The sequence below is a fragment of the Haplochromis burtoni genome, unplaced genomic scaffold, assembly GCF_018398535.1.
Source record: "Haplochromis burtoni strain Fernald_Lab_line unplaced genomic scaffold, NCSU_Asbu1 Contig_384, whole genome shotgun sequence".
Taxonomy (NCBI): Eukaryota; Metazoa; Chordata; class Actinopteri; order Cichliformes; family Cichlidae; genus Haplochromis; species Haplochromis burtoni.
The window spans coordinates 402924-420428 of NW_024582745.1; the positions used below are offsets into that span (position 1 = coordinate 402924).

The 17505-nt window shown below is 43.3% G+C and overlaps 1 protein-coding gene across 2 annotated transcripts in view; it reads right to left on the bottom strand.

The window, feature by feature from the left end:
* Positions 1–16873: 16873 nt before the first annotated feature.
* LOC102297571 (histone H2A.Z) overlaps positions 16874–17505 on the bottom strand; it is a 9813-nt gene continuing 9181 nt past the window's right edge. For both annotated transcript variants that reach the window (XM_042212654.1, XM_042212655.1), the window contains exon 5: positions 16874–17407. In XM_042212654.1, coding sequence (XP_042068588.1) covers positions 17346–17407 — 62 coding nt within the window. In that variant the 3' untranslated portion in view covers positions 16874–17345. The remainder of the gene's footprint in view (positions 17408–17505) is intronic.

A 17505-nucleotide genomic window follows, 5' to 3' on the forward strand; every position in this document is an offset into this window, starting at 1 on the left:
CCCGACGATGAATAAACTAAGCAAGGAAAATATAACAGAAGCACCTAAGGCAGATCTTCAAACTTCTACTCCAGCAATTCTACCAGCAGAAGCCACAACCCCAGAGCTCAGACCTCCAAAGCCAGGTGTCAAGTCTGTGCTCCCTGTCAAACCAGATCTAAATGTCGTAAAGTGCATCAAGAAACCCTTGTCTGGAGGATTAACATCAGTTCAACATGAGCCTAAAAGCAGTTCTGGACTCAATGAGTCCACCGCTGAAGACAGAAACAGCAAAGGCAATCAAGATAGAGTCAATATGTTCGAAGTTGCAAGAGGGAAGGTGAACACCTCTCAAATCAACATAACCAAGATGTCCTTGTCACTGGGTGGTCCAACACAGGCCTCAGGACAAGAAGAACAAAGAGGTAGTTTAGCTTCAATGCCCACTTCTGCCACTCGACCATTTCCAAATGGAGAGTCCAGTGCAGAGAGATCAGGTGTTCGCTCTTTGTGTGAAGAAGAAGCAGACAAGGAAGTAGCTCATCTGATGGGTGAGGGGAGAATATGTTCTATCTCCAAACCAAAGGTACATTGGACTGGGAACCCACGGATGAGTGGAAAGCCTCAGGTATGGGTTACATTTTTGTTAGTGGACTTTTAAACAAGCATTGTTTAATATGTGGCTAGAAAATGTGAAATACATTTATTTAGGTATTAAAGGCTTTCTGTAAGGCCAAGATTTACATTTGGATAAAACAAATAAGGGAAAAATTTTCATACATAAATAGATGTGTAGCTAACCGTAACTGTAGCCTGTAATCACGTTGATGCTAAGATGGTTAACATGTGTAAAATCTTGGTAAACTAACAATTAAGGGAGTGCTATCATTGCACGCAGCAACAATAGCACTCAATATGTGTACTTCTCTCAAGCTATGCTCAAGACAATACATCTTTCAAGCTTAGTTGTCAATCTTTTTCTGTGTGGGCTCAGGACTGGTTGTGCGCTGAGAACATGTTGCCCCATCAGACAGTGGAGAAGCTAACCAAATGGACAGTCTATGAGGATGAAGGCCAAGCCCGGCCCATCCCATCCCACAATGGCAGGGAATGCTGGGAATCAGAAGATCCCAACCAGGAGATGCTAGAGAGTCGACTAGTGAACATACAGGTATTGATACTCTGTTTTAGTATAAAACTATAAATCACTTCATGACAGCAATATTTAAATGCTACTATTAGTTTGAAAGGGGGAGAAGGCATTGGGATTATTAAGAATTTAGCATTTCCAATTCGATTATCGATATCCCTTGATATACTACACAGAGCAGTTTTCTTTAAAGTAATGCAGTAAGTTACTCAATTTCTTGCTGGAGAAATTCATTTGTTATACTACTCATTAAATAACTTTCATGTTACTGTGTAAAATGACCTGAAATGCATGCATGTCTTATAATTACCATTTAACAATATAAACCTAAGGCTACAGTCCCACGCATCACCACAAATCTCTATGCTAAACTTTCTCTTAGTATTTATATATGAACAAAAAAACCAGACAACACAAAGCAAAAATGAAAACCAGAGCAAATAGACTTTAAAATGATCAGTGATTCTACTTTAGAAACATGATCAGGTATAAACAGAGGCTGCATCTTGACTGGTCATCTGTTTAAGTTCAGGGTCTGGCTGCAGAGCTGAGGGCAGCATTCACTCAACTTTAACTGAACTCTGGGTTCTTGGCTAGCTTAGCATTAACATGCTCTCTGTGCTGATGCTTGCAAGCAAGTGAAGTTGTGTTAGCAACATAATGCAGTTGTTTCTGTCCTGAATATGGTTTTTACTTTACCATTGAACCCTTGTCTTTAGGGCAATAAAAATAAAAGTCATTTCCACATCCACACTGCAGACTGCACCACTGTTTTCCTCCTCCAACCCAACTAAAATCATCTGTTTGTAATGCGAGTGCAAGTAGAACTGATAAGCAGGATCGATAGGCATGCTAACTAACAATTCCAAGGAACTGGACTGCTGGGAATCAGTTCGCTACGAGAACCGAAACATTAGTTTCATGATCATTGATATACAAATTGACAGGACTATTAAACAATGATCAAGAATATCCTTCACAGAGAACTAGAGAATGGATGTAGTTAGGGCACTAGCTCTAATCTTTAGGCAGCTATGCTATTTATAAGCCTGGGGAAATCTGCAGTAAGCTGAGACTGAAGAAATCACTTGTATGAGTGATGAAATACTTCTACCACTAAAACCGCTGTCCAAATGAACAGAGTCTTTAGTCAGAGACTACTTCCAGAATTTGAGGATTGAAGAGGATGGAATGGCCTGTCTGCAGTCCGAGAAAACCCCACTGAAGACTTTTTCGATCAGCTTGGGCGTGCTGTTCATGCCAGAGTGACCACATTGGCTGTCTTGCGACAAATGCTGGTTGAAGAATGGGATGCCATCCTACAGCAGTGTGTGACCAAGATAGCGTCCATCATGAGGAGGAGGTTCCAGGCTGTTGTGGCTGTGGGGTTTTCCACATGCTACTGAGGCCCCTGTTTGTTAAATGAATAGACTGTTTAATTGCCAGTTGTTTCTTCAGACTTCAATCATTCAACCCAATAAACTACACCAAATAAAAGTCATTAACAGATTAGGCTGTTTGCTATTAACAGAGAAGATTTGCCAGGTTTTTCATGAATGCAACTCACATGGTCAACTCTGCTTCTCAACCCACAAATGCATTTTCCTTACAAATGTAGCTTCATTTAGACTTTCCATAGTATAAGATTTATTGCCAAGAAGCATTGTTACAACAAAGATATAGTTGACCAAATTTGAAATAACTTTAACTATCAAGAAATGTATTTGTTCACAGGCATGGAAGAGAGGGAAAATCATTTCACTTCTTAAAAGTGAGATTGCGGATATTAGCGGTGGAAGTAATCATCCTCCAAAAAGTAGCCAGCGATTCCCATAGAGATTGGGTGAGGAGTTCAGTCATTCGAGAGGGGCTCAGTGTAGAGCCACTTAACCTCCTCCCTGAATGAAGATAATCTGAGCTTCTCTGCTGAAGTCTGGAATATGTTTTGTTATGGACAGGGACAGCAGGAAACCTGACGCTGCAGCAGTAATTCCTATTTTACTTTGGTGAAGTCCGCTGCTCTATCTGGATGCATGCATATGTGGTGCATTCTAGGCCATGTCCACACTAATACGTTTTTGTTTGAAAACGCATATTTTTCTCTCTGTTTTGGCCTTCCATCCACACCGACACAGCATTTTTACTCAAGGAAAATTGAGCTTATCAAAACGCTCTCCAATGGGAATAAATTTGAAAATGCCGTTTTCGTGTCGCAGTGTGGACTGTGAAAACTGAGGTTTTCGAAAATGATGATGCATTTTAGTCGTATGATGCAGTCATATGACCAATTCAACTAAGATGGCGGACGGCATTGTTTAGCAGTTGTTTTGTTTGCCATCAGTTTGTATCAATTTATGCTCCAGATAGCTTTTCTTCAAAGAAGATGGAATGTTTACTCAGAGCTGTTGTTCAGTGGTGGAACTAGACGACAATTGTGTTTCATTTTGTTGCGACGTTTCAAAGAGCCGGAAAGTAAATAAACGACCGACGGTCGAATCGTCTTACGTTTCACGCATAGGAATGTAAGCGTTTTCAGTGTGAATGAACAACTCTTTGGAAACAACTGAAAATGATGGAGCCACTTTTCATATCCTCCCTGGTGAATTTGATTTGTTGGTCCACCGAGTTAATGTGATGTGGTGAATTGATTTTCACCCAGGTGCCATCCACACACCTGAACTAATGACTTTGGTAGGATAGCAAAGCCCTCTTTTCATCTTCTTCTATGTATAAATTGGTCACAATGGGTGAAACTAGGGAACCCATGGCACACCCAAGTTTCTGCCTGTAGTGTGATTGTAGTAACATTAGGGGAAACCTGCAGTCAGCTGAGACTGAAGAAGTCACTTGGATGAGTGATGAAACGTTTCTCCCACTGAAAACGCTACGGCCAGATGGACAGAATCAACTTTTGGGGATTTACTTACCTGGGTGATTGAGCGTGCATCAAGATGCATAGAAACCTATTATACAAATGCATATCCTAACACTTGAATGAGTACTGATCATTTAGGCACAATTTATATTGGGCAATTTTCTCATTTAAAAAGCTTCCTGTGAATACAAATAATTTATTTTTTAATAAAGTGGGAGTTTTCGTCTTCTAAATAAACAGAATAACTCATCACCCCTCTACTAGAAAACATAGATTTACCCATTACAGACAAGACACAATAGCACCACCATGATGGTTTAAATAAGCTGAGAAATAAAAGACTTGCTGCTGGTGGATTTATTGCCTGCTCTTTGTATATACAATAGACCTTATAACACACTGCATCACACTGTCATGAGGCTGCAGCCTCATAACACTCTTCCATTCGAGCAAACGGAATTTTTTGCCTGCTGTGGAAAGCTTTCGAAAATACTTGACCAAAACAAATCACACTTTAAACCAGACCTTCCCAAAGTGTGGGGCCCGCCCCCTAGGGGGGGCGCAGAGCCATTGCAGGGGGGGCGCGGGATGAAAAGGGGGGAAAACAAAAAAACAACGCTTGGACACTGCTAGCACGGGGCGCCCACACAAATGCAAAGCAGGAGATGAAGCATCGCTGACTATGTTTCCAAACCAACTTCATTTTAAGCCAAAGACTAGAAAATATGGTGAAGCATATCTGCCCTTTGGTTTCACCTGCACAAGTGCCGAGGTAGGTCTCCCCTGCAGAATTGGTTTTCCCTGTGTCGGGAGCAGCGCTGGGCTGTTTAAATCACAGACAAACAGGATCCTATATTCTTGATTTTTAGTTCACAAACACTTGTTGTAATGACTAACTACTCCTGACATTTTGGAGATGTTAGCTCTGTATACAGCGGGATATAAATAATATCAGGTTGATCTTGCCACGATTTTTCCCCAGTTCAAATCACGGACAAACAGTCTCCCACAGTTGTTTATGTTTTTAAACCTATTTTGCACAGAGAGGCATTTTTTGAAAAATGTATTGATAGCAATGTTGAATATTACACAGGAAAAAAACAACTACACGTAAAATAATCACACCATGACACCTCTGCCTTTGTAAATGGAGGGACAGTAACTGTGTGTGAAAATGTAAGCGTGTAAAACCTGAAGATAGTCAGATTAACAGTATTTTGCCTCTATCTGCTATTCTGCAATTAATCTCCTGTAAACAATAACGTGGCGCACAGCGTGATGTGAAAAAAGGCACACCTTTGACGTTGCATGATGAACTCTGTATTCCTCGTCCACAGGTAAACGCAAAAGAGGAGTTTTAAAAAAATCTCAGTTTTCGGTGATTCAAAGCGCTGTTTACGTGTAGACGAAACAACTGCGTTTTCAAAAAATACCCGTGTAGGTGTGGACGTAGCATAAAAGAGTTAGTAGTTTATTTTATTACTACCTGTAATTTATTACAGTTTACTATTTGCTTAATTGTTTACTACATGTTTGAGGTGTGAAATAAACCGCAATGGAGCAAAATATCGGTGTGTGGTTGGAGGATGTGTTTGTGCACGCGCAGGGGTGGGGGTTTGTAAAACAAAGGGGGGCCCAGCAAAAAAAGTTTGGGAACTACTGCTTTAAACCATCAAGGCCTCTAGAGCAGATCCTTGCCCTTTCTGACAAGCTTCATTCAATGTTAGCCAGACTGCAAGATGCCTGTGGAGATGAGGTGGGGGGTTGAGCTGTCTGCTTTTACAGGTGATGATCCCCGGCAGCCAGAGTGCTATAGAGGTGGATGAGGTGGACGATCTGTCCCAGCTGGAGTGAGTACAGACACACACACACACACTCACGCACGCACTCTTTATATTTTAAATTGTGCATAGTTTCAACCTTTCTGTCTAACGGTTATAGAGAGGTGTGTGAGAGTTCTGTGCTTCTGAATTTGAAGAAGAGGTTTCATCGTGACTGGATTTATGTAAGTTTAAACGATTTTGAGTCTTTCTTACTCAGTTCATATGAAAAAAGGTCGTAATTTATTATATATAATCAGCATTTTAAACTGCACATCAGAACAAGCTTTCAATAAAAAAATTATGTCATTACTTTGTGGAATAAAAATATATATCATCTATTTTGTATTATGTATTATAGTTTTAAAAATGATAACGATAACAACAAATTGTAAATTGTGTTTTTCCTAATGATTACCAAATGTTGGTGTGGTTATGGTTAAAACCCTTCATTCCAAAACAACAATTACTGTAAATATTAGTTTCTGTTTCACAATAGCGATCAAAACTAATGTTCATAAATTTAATAGTAATTTTTTACCATTTACAATTTCTAATGTACATCACTAACAACTTTACAAATACCATCCACATTATGACTTTTAGTTTTGAGTTCTCAGGGGTGACTTCTCACGAGTGAGTAATTTATCTACATTATATAGGCCTGGTCTGTAAACCACCTGCGGCAGTGAAGCATCCAGCTGCCCTATGAGCAGGAGATTTGGGGTAATGGGGTCAGGATCAGTACTATCCGAAGATGCTTAACCAAGAGGTTTCACATTAAGGATCCCTTATACTTCAATGAGAGCCGTGCGGAGGACTTCTTCTGTCACACTCTGATCCTTCAGGATGACCTGGAATGCAGCCTTAACTGACCTTATCTCCCTTTCCCAGGCTCTTCCAAAATGGGGTGCATGCGGTGGATTATAATGAAAGGTTATCCTCTGCTTTGCCAGCTGTGCCTGAAGAATGGGCGTCATTATAGAGAAAACTTCCTCTAACTCTCGAGCCCCACCTCGGAAATTAGTGTCATGATCCGACCATATCTTGAATGGTGTACCCCGATGGGAGACAAATCTTCGCACGGCCATGTGGAAAGCGTCTGAGTCCAGGCTTGGCAGCAAAACCAGGTGTACACATTGGGTGGTTAGGCACTTGAAGATGATGCCCCAGTGCTTCTCCTGCCTCCAGATATCTTGATGGTGTAGGGACCAAAGCAATCGACTCCAGTTGACCAAAAAGCAGGTTTGTGGATCCGGAGTCTCACTGTGGGCAAATCAGCCATTTTGGTGGGAACAGGCCTCCCCCGCCATTTCTGGCACTCTACACATTGTCTTTGATGTCTCCGGATTACTTGTCAACCTCTGATGATCCAATAAGTGCGCCGTATCTCTGCAAAGACATGCTCTGGACCGGGGTGAAACAGAATTGTGTCGAAGTATTGGACAAGGAGCTTAGTTACCGGGTGTTCTGGAGGTAGCCCAATAGGGTGTATGGTGTCCAGACCTTCAGCACATCTCAGGTGTCCTCCAACCCTTATCAGGCCAGTAACCAGATCATACTCAGGGCAGAGTGCACAAAGTTGACTATTTGGGGCCAGAGTTCTTCCCTTCATCAGGGCCATCACATCCTCAGAAAAACTGTCATATTGAGCTGACTTTAAGATGGCTATCTCTGCTTCCACATGATCAGTGGCGGTCATTGGAGGAGAAGCCGCCCCTCTTCCGAGGAGCGACTCAGGATCTGGCCATCAAGAATGAAGTGCTGACATGTCTGTGGCAATCTGTGGTCCTTAGATAAGCTACAGATGCATACGCTTTCTCTGAGGTATCACAGAACACGTGCAGCTCAAAGGTGCAACTTGGAGACACTGTAGCAAGTGGCACATAATACCTTGGTAAGGTAAGGTAATGCGGCACGAAGGACACCGGTGACGGGTTCATCCCAGCCTATCTCCTTTTGCCACATAGACTGTTCAAGAATCTTCCCTCTAGTGGTATAGGGAATGATAAACCCTAGAGGGTCATATTGGCTGACAAGCACCTTGTACACATTGCAAAGAAAGCGAAGCAGAGGCTGATCTTCAGGAAGCAGGCATAGCTGATGAAACATGACCTTTATATCACAGCTTATGCATCAGGATGCTGGCGAAATCAGATTAACACGACAAGGAGTGAAGGGCTACATGTGGGCCCTGGCAGAAAGAGGTCATTAAGGGCAGTTTGCTGGTACAGGAAGAAGCAGTTGAAGCCTAGGCGGGCTTTGTTGTTGTGATGCACAAGATGGTGTAGAATGTACCAGAATTCAGTGGAACCATTCACCTCCTCCGGAGTCAACTTTACCTCATAACCAGCCTTCTCCAGTTTCTTGATCTCCTGGTTGTATGTCTGCACTCTGCTGTGATCCTTGCATAGTCGATGCTCACTGGCTCTCAGAAGAGCCATGACAGCCTCTAGAGGTGCCTTCACCTGAGGAAACTCTTTGCGGCGAAGCAAGGGAGTAGCATATCGTTCGACCCCCTCTACCTGTACCCGGACTGTCCTTGATTCAAGGATATCTATTGCCTGCTGGTCCTCCATTGACCTGATGACTTCCTTTTCATTTCTAAACGGCAGGATGTCAGTCTGCCACAGCCTCTCAACATCTTTGTAGAGCTCTGGTGTCTGTGGGATGAACAACGATTGCAAGCATGCCTGTCCAGCCGCTGGATGTGGAAGACTTTTGGCAGGTCCCTGCAGTGCCCATCCCAGCTCAGTACAGACAGCTACTGGCCCTCCAGAAGAGCCACAGATCACCGCGCATACAGGAGTGATAAGATGCAGGTGATCTGATCCAATCAGGATCATAGCTTTCACCCGACTGAAACCTTTGAGGGGAAGTCTTTGTAGTTGACTCTACTTCTTTTTGAGTGTTTCCACTGGGCAGGATTGCTCCAGAGCCAGTTATTCTGCTGTGAATGCATTCGGTATTTGATGCCTCACCTTTGGCTTAGTTTTAGTGGATACCTCCAACGATATGCTTCACCCATGCAGCTGCAGGACATCCTGTCTGATGGTTCGCAGGGCCAGAGCTTCGTCTGTCTGGGCAAGGCCGAGGAACTTCACAGCAGCAGGCAATATTATGGTTCTCTCTGAACTGTCATCAGCACAGCAAAGGTGTCCATGATGGAGTTGGACTCTTACCACCTTCAACATCACTCTACCAGAGTGACTGGGATGGTCAAGATAGATGACACTGGATGCAGTGCACATGGTAAATGGACTGATTCTTACATAGCGCTTTTCTACTCTCCCAAAGCACAGGGAGAGTCCCAACATGCCTCATTCACCCATTCACACCCACTCATACAAGCACTTCTAAACTCAAGTGCAAACTAACCAACATTCACACACATTCACACTCCAATGAACGCATCGGAGGGCAACGTGGGGTTAGTTTCTTGCCCAAGGGTATTTGGCATGCAGACTGGGGAATCCAAGGATCGAACCACCAACCTTCCAGTCAGTAGCTGATCTACTGTACCACCTGAGCCACAGCCACCATACACATGGTCAGGATACTGGGATTCTGTTCTTTAGCCTTGGCGAGGCCATTTAATAGAAGGAGGTGTTGCTCACCACAAGTGCTGCAGGGTTTCTTGAGTGTGCAGTTGTCAGCAGAATGGTTCTGGCCACACCTCCAACATTTATTCTTATCTTTGATCCAGTCCACAACAACAGCCACATCTAGCCTGGAGAGTTCATTACATCCCCTCAAGTAATGCTCTGTCCTTTCACAGAAAGGGCAGTAAGGCTTGAAATGTTCTCTTTTCTTCTGCATTGCAACAGCCTTTGAACCTGGATGGGCCACAGCAGGTGGTTTTGTGGCTGTGGGTTGAGGTCCATAATAAATAGAGGCCAACTTGGGTTTCTGTTTGGTTTCCAAGTGCCTACTGACTTTCCCCTCCAACCATGGCTTCTCTGAGGCATACAGCTCCATGGCCCGTCGGGAGACCTGCATGGCTTGGGTCTTGGGTGCTCCAACCACTCTGCTAGGTGGAAGAGGATATAAGTGCGATTTGATCTAGACCGTAGGGTCCCTCGGCTAAGGCAGTAGTCTGCAAAGTTATCCCGATAACTCAGAGGAAGTTTGGTAAGTAATTGTTCTACGTGGGATCCACAGTGGAGTTCACTTTCTGCCACCCCGTCCATCGTGGTAAGCATCCTCACTAGACTGGCAACTAGCAGGGAAAAAGCTTTAAAGGCTTGCGAATCACCTGGTTTTATGGGTGACGTACACAGAATGGTGCTAACTAGCACATATGCTAAAGGTAACTAAAGCCAGTACACACAAGTAACATGGTAAAACATCTTAAACCTGGAAGATTAACTCACGTTTATGTGACGCACACCAGCCACAACAAATACAGGATGGGCTATTTGATTTCCTTCCCAGCAGCTCTCTCCTATATTGTTAGCCCAGGAACAAAGTCAGACTGCCCAGAGGCTGCTGGGTAATGTAGTTCCAACTGCCACTTTTCTACACCAAATATCCTTGTTACATACTAACCCCAAGTTGCTCTCTGATGCATCCATTGGAGTATTAATGTGTGTGAATGTTAGCTAGAAAGCAGTTAAAGCTTGTGTGAATGTAGAAAATAAGTAGTTTATTTTTGCTAGAATCATCATTTTACTGGTGGCAACTCTTCGCATGAGTTCTCCAATGTATGAGCTCATCCTCTATGGTTTTTAATAAAGGAATCTGATTCAACCATACCAGGTCTGAGTGCTTGGTGGAAAAAATTATACCTAGATATCTAATGTTACCTGACTGAAGTGGAGTGGTGGTGGTGTTTTGAAAATTCCAATTCAGATGCAGGACTGTTTATTTGAGAGCTTATCTATAAGTGTGATTGTCTTTATAAGCGAGGTTTGTGAGTTCCTGAGTAAAAGTAACATATCGTCATCATTTTGTGGTCTGTATCTTTGATACCCAAAGACCCTGATATACTTAACTCCTCCACTTGGGTCAGGAACTTATCACGGACCCAAAGTGGGTACTCCATTATTTTCCGGTTGAGGACTATGGCCTGAGATTTGGAGATGCTGATTTTCATTCCTGCTACTTCACATTCGGTTGCAAACTGCTCCAGTATGACCTGGAGGCCATCACCGGATGAAGCCAACAGAACTACATCATCTGCAAAAAGTAGAGATGAAATTCTGACACCACCCAAGTGGAAGCCTTCCTCCACTTGGCTGAGTCTAGAAATTCTGTCCATTGAAATCATGAACAGAATAGTGAACAGAACAGTGGTCATACAAGAGGTGGACATTAGCTTTCTCCGAAGGGTGGATGGCCGAACTCCTCAGCCTATCTCTAAGCGAAAGGCTAATTTCTGCTGCTTGTATGTGTAAGCTTGTTCTTTTGGTCAATGGAGTGGCTTCTGGCTACACCCAAGCTCACACAGTTTGCATTTGCAATTAATTAACTATACTGTCCTGATGCATACTGAATCATCCTGGTAAGGAAATCCCAAAAAGTTGATTGTATTCATCTGGACTTAGCGTTTTCAGTGGGAGAAATGTTTCGTTGGTCATTGATTAGTGGTCATGACAGTTTGCATATTAAGGATCAAGGAACTAACCTCACAGCCCATTGTTCAACAGCGGTGCTAGTTTCAGTGATCTTGCAAATGTACTGTTTATAAGGGTGGGGAAACCTGAGACTGAAGAAGTCACTTGGATGAGTGATGCAACGTTTCTCCCACTGAAAATGCTACATCCAGATGAACAGATCCAACTTTTTGGAATCAACTGCACTCAGCTGAACCATCCAAGGTGTACACTCAGTGGCAGGGGATAAGTATGAGCATAGCCAAACCAAAGCTGGAGATGGAGCAATACTGGAAGAGCACATAGAAAAAGTACGTAATCCATAACAACTGTGGCGAGTCGATAGAGTTGGATGTCTCGAGACCGGTCTTGGTCTCACTTTTACGTGGTCTTGGTCTTGTCTTGGTCTCGACAGACTTTTGTCTTGGTCTTGGTTCCCTCGGTCTTGTCTTGGTCTTGCTGTCTCAGATCGACATAGTGGTCAGGAGATTTGGAGTCAACAGTATCCATGACACACAACGTAACGTTCGATAATGTGTCATGTGCAAAAGCATCAGCTCTAAGAGCCGTGCTTAGGGAGTGCTTTGTAGTGAATCAGAAGAGTCGACTCCCATTGAGCGAGAGCCGTCTCCTCACTTAATTTCCTTTCGCTGCTCAGCTCTCACACAGTGGCTCAGCTATGCTCCAATCCCTCCATATTGTGGCCAATCACATGCGAGGATATAGGGTAATATCATTATGTGAAAAACAGAGAGGGTGAGGGACGTGACAGTGAAGTGGAGCGTGCGTCTGTCCTCTCAGTAAGTGAGTGAGACAGCGGTGAGGAGGGCTGTGCGAGTGCATCGCAAAAACACATAAATATGCCTGACACTCGTAAACGAAGCAGCATCTGGCTGCAGTTTAAAGACTTTTTTGTCTCAGTCTCGGTCTTGGTCTCGTCTTGACTTTGTCTTGGTCTTGACTCGGTCTGTCTGTCTTGGTCTTGGTATTGTCTTGGTCTTGGTTTGGGCGGTCTTGACTACAAGTCTAATAGTCAATTAAAGAGCAGACCACAGCAACCTCCCTGAACAGGCTCCAGTAAACACAGTGGCAGACAACCAAGAAAGGGTCTCCACTATGAAGAGTTGTCAGGTTTTGACATGAGTCACTGCTGACCACTTTCCATGAGCATCTGGCAGCACAAATGAACCAGCTGCTAGTAGATGAGACACACCTGAGCTTCATTAGAAGCTTGAAAATTACCAAGGGCTGTCAGAAAAGCTCGAGAAGATGTGGAGGGTGACAGTAACAGTGGTCCCAGTGGTAATCGGATCACATAGTGCATAGATACAGATGGACAAAATGGTGGTGGCTAACCAACTGGACATAGTGGTGGTAGACAAACAGAAGAAGACGACCGTAGTGATCAATGTAGCGGTTCCGAATGACAGCAACATCAAGAAGAAGGAACACGAGAAGCTCGAGAAATGTCAATAGCTCAGAGAAGAGCTTGAAAAGATGTGGAGGGTGAAGGTGATGGTGGTCCCAGTGGTAATTGGAGCACTAGGTGCAGTGACTCCCAAGCTAAGCGAGTGGCTCCAGCAGATCCCGGGAACAACATCAGAGTCCTAGGAACAGCTAAGATACTGCACAGGAAACCTCAAGCTCCCAGGCCTCTGGTAGAGGACCCAAGCTTGAAGGATTAACCGCCCACAGAGGAGAGCGGGGAATTATTATATATAAGTATTCAAAATGAGGAACTCAAAATTGAGCTCAGGGGCTTCCTGTTTCTGCTGATAATCTGACAGATGTTTCTATAACTTGATTGGAGTCCACCTGTTGCAACTTCAGTTGACTGGACGTGATCTGGAAAGGCAAACACCTATCTTTATAAGGTCCCATAGGTGACAGTGTATGTCACAAACCGAGCCATCAACTCCAAGTGCATTCTGAGCTTTCCAAGACAGCATTGTATCGAGGCATAGATTTGGGGAACGGTCAGGAGAAATTTCTTGAAGCATCTTCTCCTTATTAAAAGGCACATGACAGCCCACCTGGAGTTTGTTAGTAAGCAGCCATTAGCTTAGCTTGGAATCTTTCAGTGCTTTAATTCTTAATTTTTCTAAACATTTAGTAATACCTGCAAGCCTAATTATATGAAATTGTTTTTTCTCTTAAAAAATAATTGTAAATGTCTGTAATTTAGTTTTTGTCCTTCTTTTTTTTTTGCAGACTTACATTGGAAACATGTTATTGTCCGTGAACCCCTTCAAGCCGCTTAACATTTACACAGAGGAGCTGAGACAGAAATACCAGGGCAAAGAGCTGCAGAGAAATCCACCGTAAGCAATATATTTGTGTAGGTTCTCAGTCATCCAGGGCATCTAAGGAGTTTGGAAAAAAGCGACATTGAAAAAACCAAATAACCATTCAGTAAATGGATTGCATAACATGGAAGAGACACCTCGACCGTACAAGACTCAGCTGTACATCTTTACCTAAAGGATAAAGGTTACTCTTTTGAAGATGCCAGTGTTCACATTTGGACTGAGAATACAAATAGTTTGAGATGTCCACTGTGAACAACCATCACTAAATAGACAGGGTAGCTTGCAGCACCAACTGTTAGCCACCTACAATGCAGTGTTGAGTTCCCTTCCCAGGAACTTGAAACCCCACTCAGATCTTGCATCAAACCACTCACAGTGGTTTCTAACAAAAGCTTTGGTAGTAATGACCAATGGCTCTTTTCACACCTTGGCTCTCGTGATGAGTAATTATGATGGGTCAACAACCTTTTTAAGTGACAACCCCCACTAGGGTTAAATATCTGGAACTCTCTACTATTTGAGTTTAGAATGGAAGAAGCCTCTTGGAGAGAGAGACGAGAAATGTTTTTGCAAAAGTTAAAGAATTCTAGTTGCTTCCTTTCCAAGCTCCATAGCCCACACCAAGCAAATACTCCTCATACTGCAGTAAACTTCTGTCCTCCTAAAAAATGTTTTGGATGTTTTATTGTTCTCTGCTTCAGGCATGTTTATGCCATAGCTGACGCAGCCTTCAGCTTTTCTCAGACCTCCACACAGGAACAGTGCATCATGATAAGGTATTGACAAAAATACCAGTTTCACTTGGGTCATTCACACACATAACATACTGTGTGTATATGTATGTATGTATATGTATATATAGCAAAGATACTGTGCAGGGACCTCAAGCTCCCAGTCCTCTGGTGGAGGACCCAAGCTTGAAGGATAAAGACCGCCTGCAGGGGAGAGAGGGGAATTTTCAAAAAATATATATACTATAATATATAATATATCTGTATAAGTAATCCCAGGGGTTACATGAAGAAGATGTGGGACCTATGGGCTGCTTGATATTCAACATCTACACCAACGGTGAAACAACTAGTAGCACTGAAGGTCTGACAGGCTTCATCCCCAAGGATCGCCAGAAGGGACCAACATCGTGAATAAGACTGGCTACAGATAGCAACTATGGAATGGAGCAATCGTTAGCCACATCCTTGACATGGATAACATAAACCTGTATGCCAGGAGTGAACTAGACATAAACTCACTGAACCACACCACTATGGTCTACAGAAATGACTTTGGAAAGTCATTCTGACTTCAGAAGTGTAGTCAGATGGTAACAAAGAGAGGGGAGGTAGTAAGAATGGAGCGGATTCCACTACCAGAGGGTAACATTGCAGACATTGAGTACAGCTACAAGTACTTGGGAATCCCAGGTACTTGGAGCTGGAACCCCACGGGCAAATGGGAACCATGAAGAATCCGCTATCAGATACCACGCTGGGATAATAAGATGACCAAAGGAGGAAAATGTATGCCATGTGTTCTAACCCTGTGGAACTCCATAATTAACCTTAGTGTGTGAAGAGGACTCTCCATTTACATGAACAAATTAGAGTCTATTTGATAGATATGACTCAAACCACTGCAGGGCAGTACCTTTAATATCTACAGCATGTTCTAATCGCTGTAATAAAATATTATGATCAACAGTACTGAGCACTGGACTGAGGTCTAGCAAAACAAGCAACAACCAAAGAGATGAGTCTGCTGTTATAGAGCATAAGAAGATCATTTGTAAATTTCACTAAAGCTGTTTCACTGTGATGCAGGACTGTTGTGCAAAATTTGGTACAAATCATATCATTACTTAATGATATGATTTGTAACATACTTAATGATATGCATATGACATATCATTAAGTATGCATACGACACAACAGTGGTGGATCTCATCAAGGACGACAATGAGACCTACTATAAGGAAGCAGTGGAGCTTTTCATGGAGTGGTGTACCAACAACTTGCTCCTGAATGTGGATAACGCCAAGGTGATCAACTTAAGGAAGAAGTGACCCACGTTCACAGCACTCTACATCAACAGCACTGCAGTAGAGAGCCTGCAGCACTGGAAATTCCTGGGAATCCCAGCACACTTCCTCCCTGGTCAAGAAAGCCAACCAACAGCTTTTTGAGGAGGCTGAAGAGGCCGCATCTGAGTCCAGACGTTTTCACCAGCTTCAACAGAGGCTGTCAAGCAGTCTCTCTCTGGCACAAGAACAGCAGTGCTTCAGACAAAAAGGGGCTGAGAAGAGTGGTGAGGTTCGCTGAGCGGACTATTAGGGTCATGCTGCCATATATTGAGGGCCAAACAACTCTCCTCATCAAGGGAAAAAAAACATTATCAGGCACACCTCACACTCCATCCACGGCCTGTTCTGACTCGTGCCCTCAGGTAGACAGTCTTGAAGGAGTTCCCAGAGATGCTGAGCACTTGTTGGCTCTTTTGCCTTCACTCTGCGGTCCATCTCAGGTTACTGTGGAGGCCAGGCCACCTGGCACAGTACTCCATCATGCTCCTTCTTAGTGAGACCACCCTTACACAGCCTGGTGGTGTGTTTGGGGTCATTAAAAACAGAAATGATTGTTCAACTAAACGCAAACCTGGTGGGATGGCATGTCACTGCAGGATGCTATGGTTGCCATGCTGGTTCAGTGTGCCTTCAATTTTGAATAAATGCCCAACTGTGTCACTAGCAAAGCACCCCCACACCATCACACATTCTCGTCCATGCTTCACAGTGGATGCATGGAGAGAGATATAATTTTGTTATATGTCAGAACAAAATCTAGAGTGTGATTAAAGTGGTGGATGGGTTCTTTTACATTTGAAACTGGATACTAAATAATGAACCCTGACAGTTTAAAACTTGGCCGTTTATGCAATGAAAATAAAGATGAAATCTAAAACACTGCGTGAAGCCACCTCACCTAACTGGTCCATTAGCATTCCTCCAATTTTGTGTAAAACTGAACAAAGGTGGAATGAAAGTCAAAGCTTCACATTACACCACCTGTAGTCATACATCACTGCACGATTAAGACGAAAGCCACAGTACTCTGTTCAAAGAGAATAAGACAAACTAGGGGAAACACTCAGACTGTGCCAAATCCAGTCTTTATTCAGGAATCCAAAAATACCAACAAGGTTATGAACCGGTCCATGACAGTCCAGTGGTAAAGAGAATGAGCATGCTTTGAAATACAAGCCTGAAATGGATGGTCTGCAGTAAAGGTACATACAAAGCACATAAGCACATCCTGTACTCTGTATCGACTAGGTTTGGTGGCTGTGAGCTCCTTTCAAAGCTGTGAAGATTAAAAACAGAAAGGCCAAATACACGTATACATCCAAGACAAGCCGGCTGGAGCCGCCCCCCACCCCCAAAAACCTGCAGGAGAGGGGAGGGGCTTACTATTAAAAAAACAAAACAAAAAACCCCAAAACAAACCCCACCCAGAGTAGTAAATGCACACTACCATAAAATAATGTAAGATTACTAATCTAAGACATTTAACCACTTGATGCAGACTTCATCCTGAGATGGCACAACTTGCTGAACCCTTCAGGTTATACAGTCTTCTGCTGGCCCTTCTTCCCGATCAGAGACTTGTGGATGTGTGGGATCACGCCTGAAAAAAATCAATGTTATAACGGTTTATATACTTGAACAGTTAAGTTTTAATTTCAGTAACCACTTTCAGCTGCTCCCTTGTAACAAAGAGTTGCC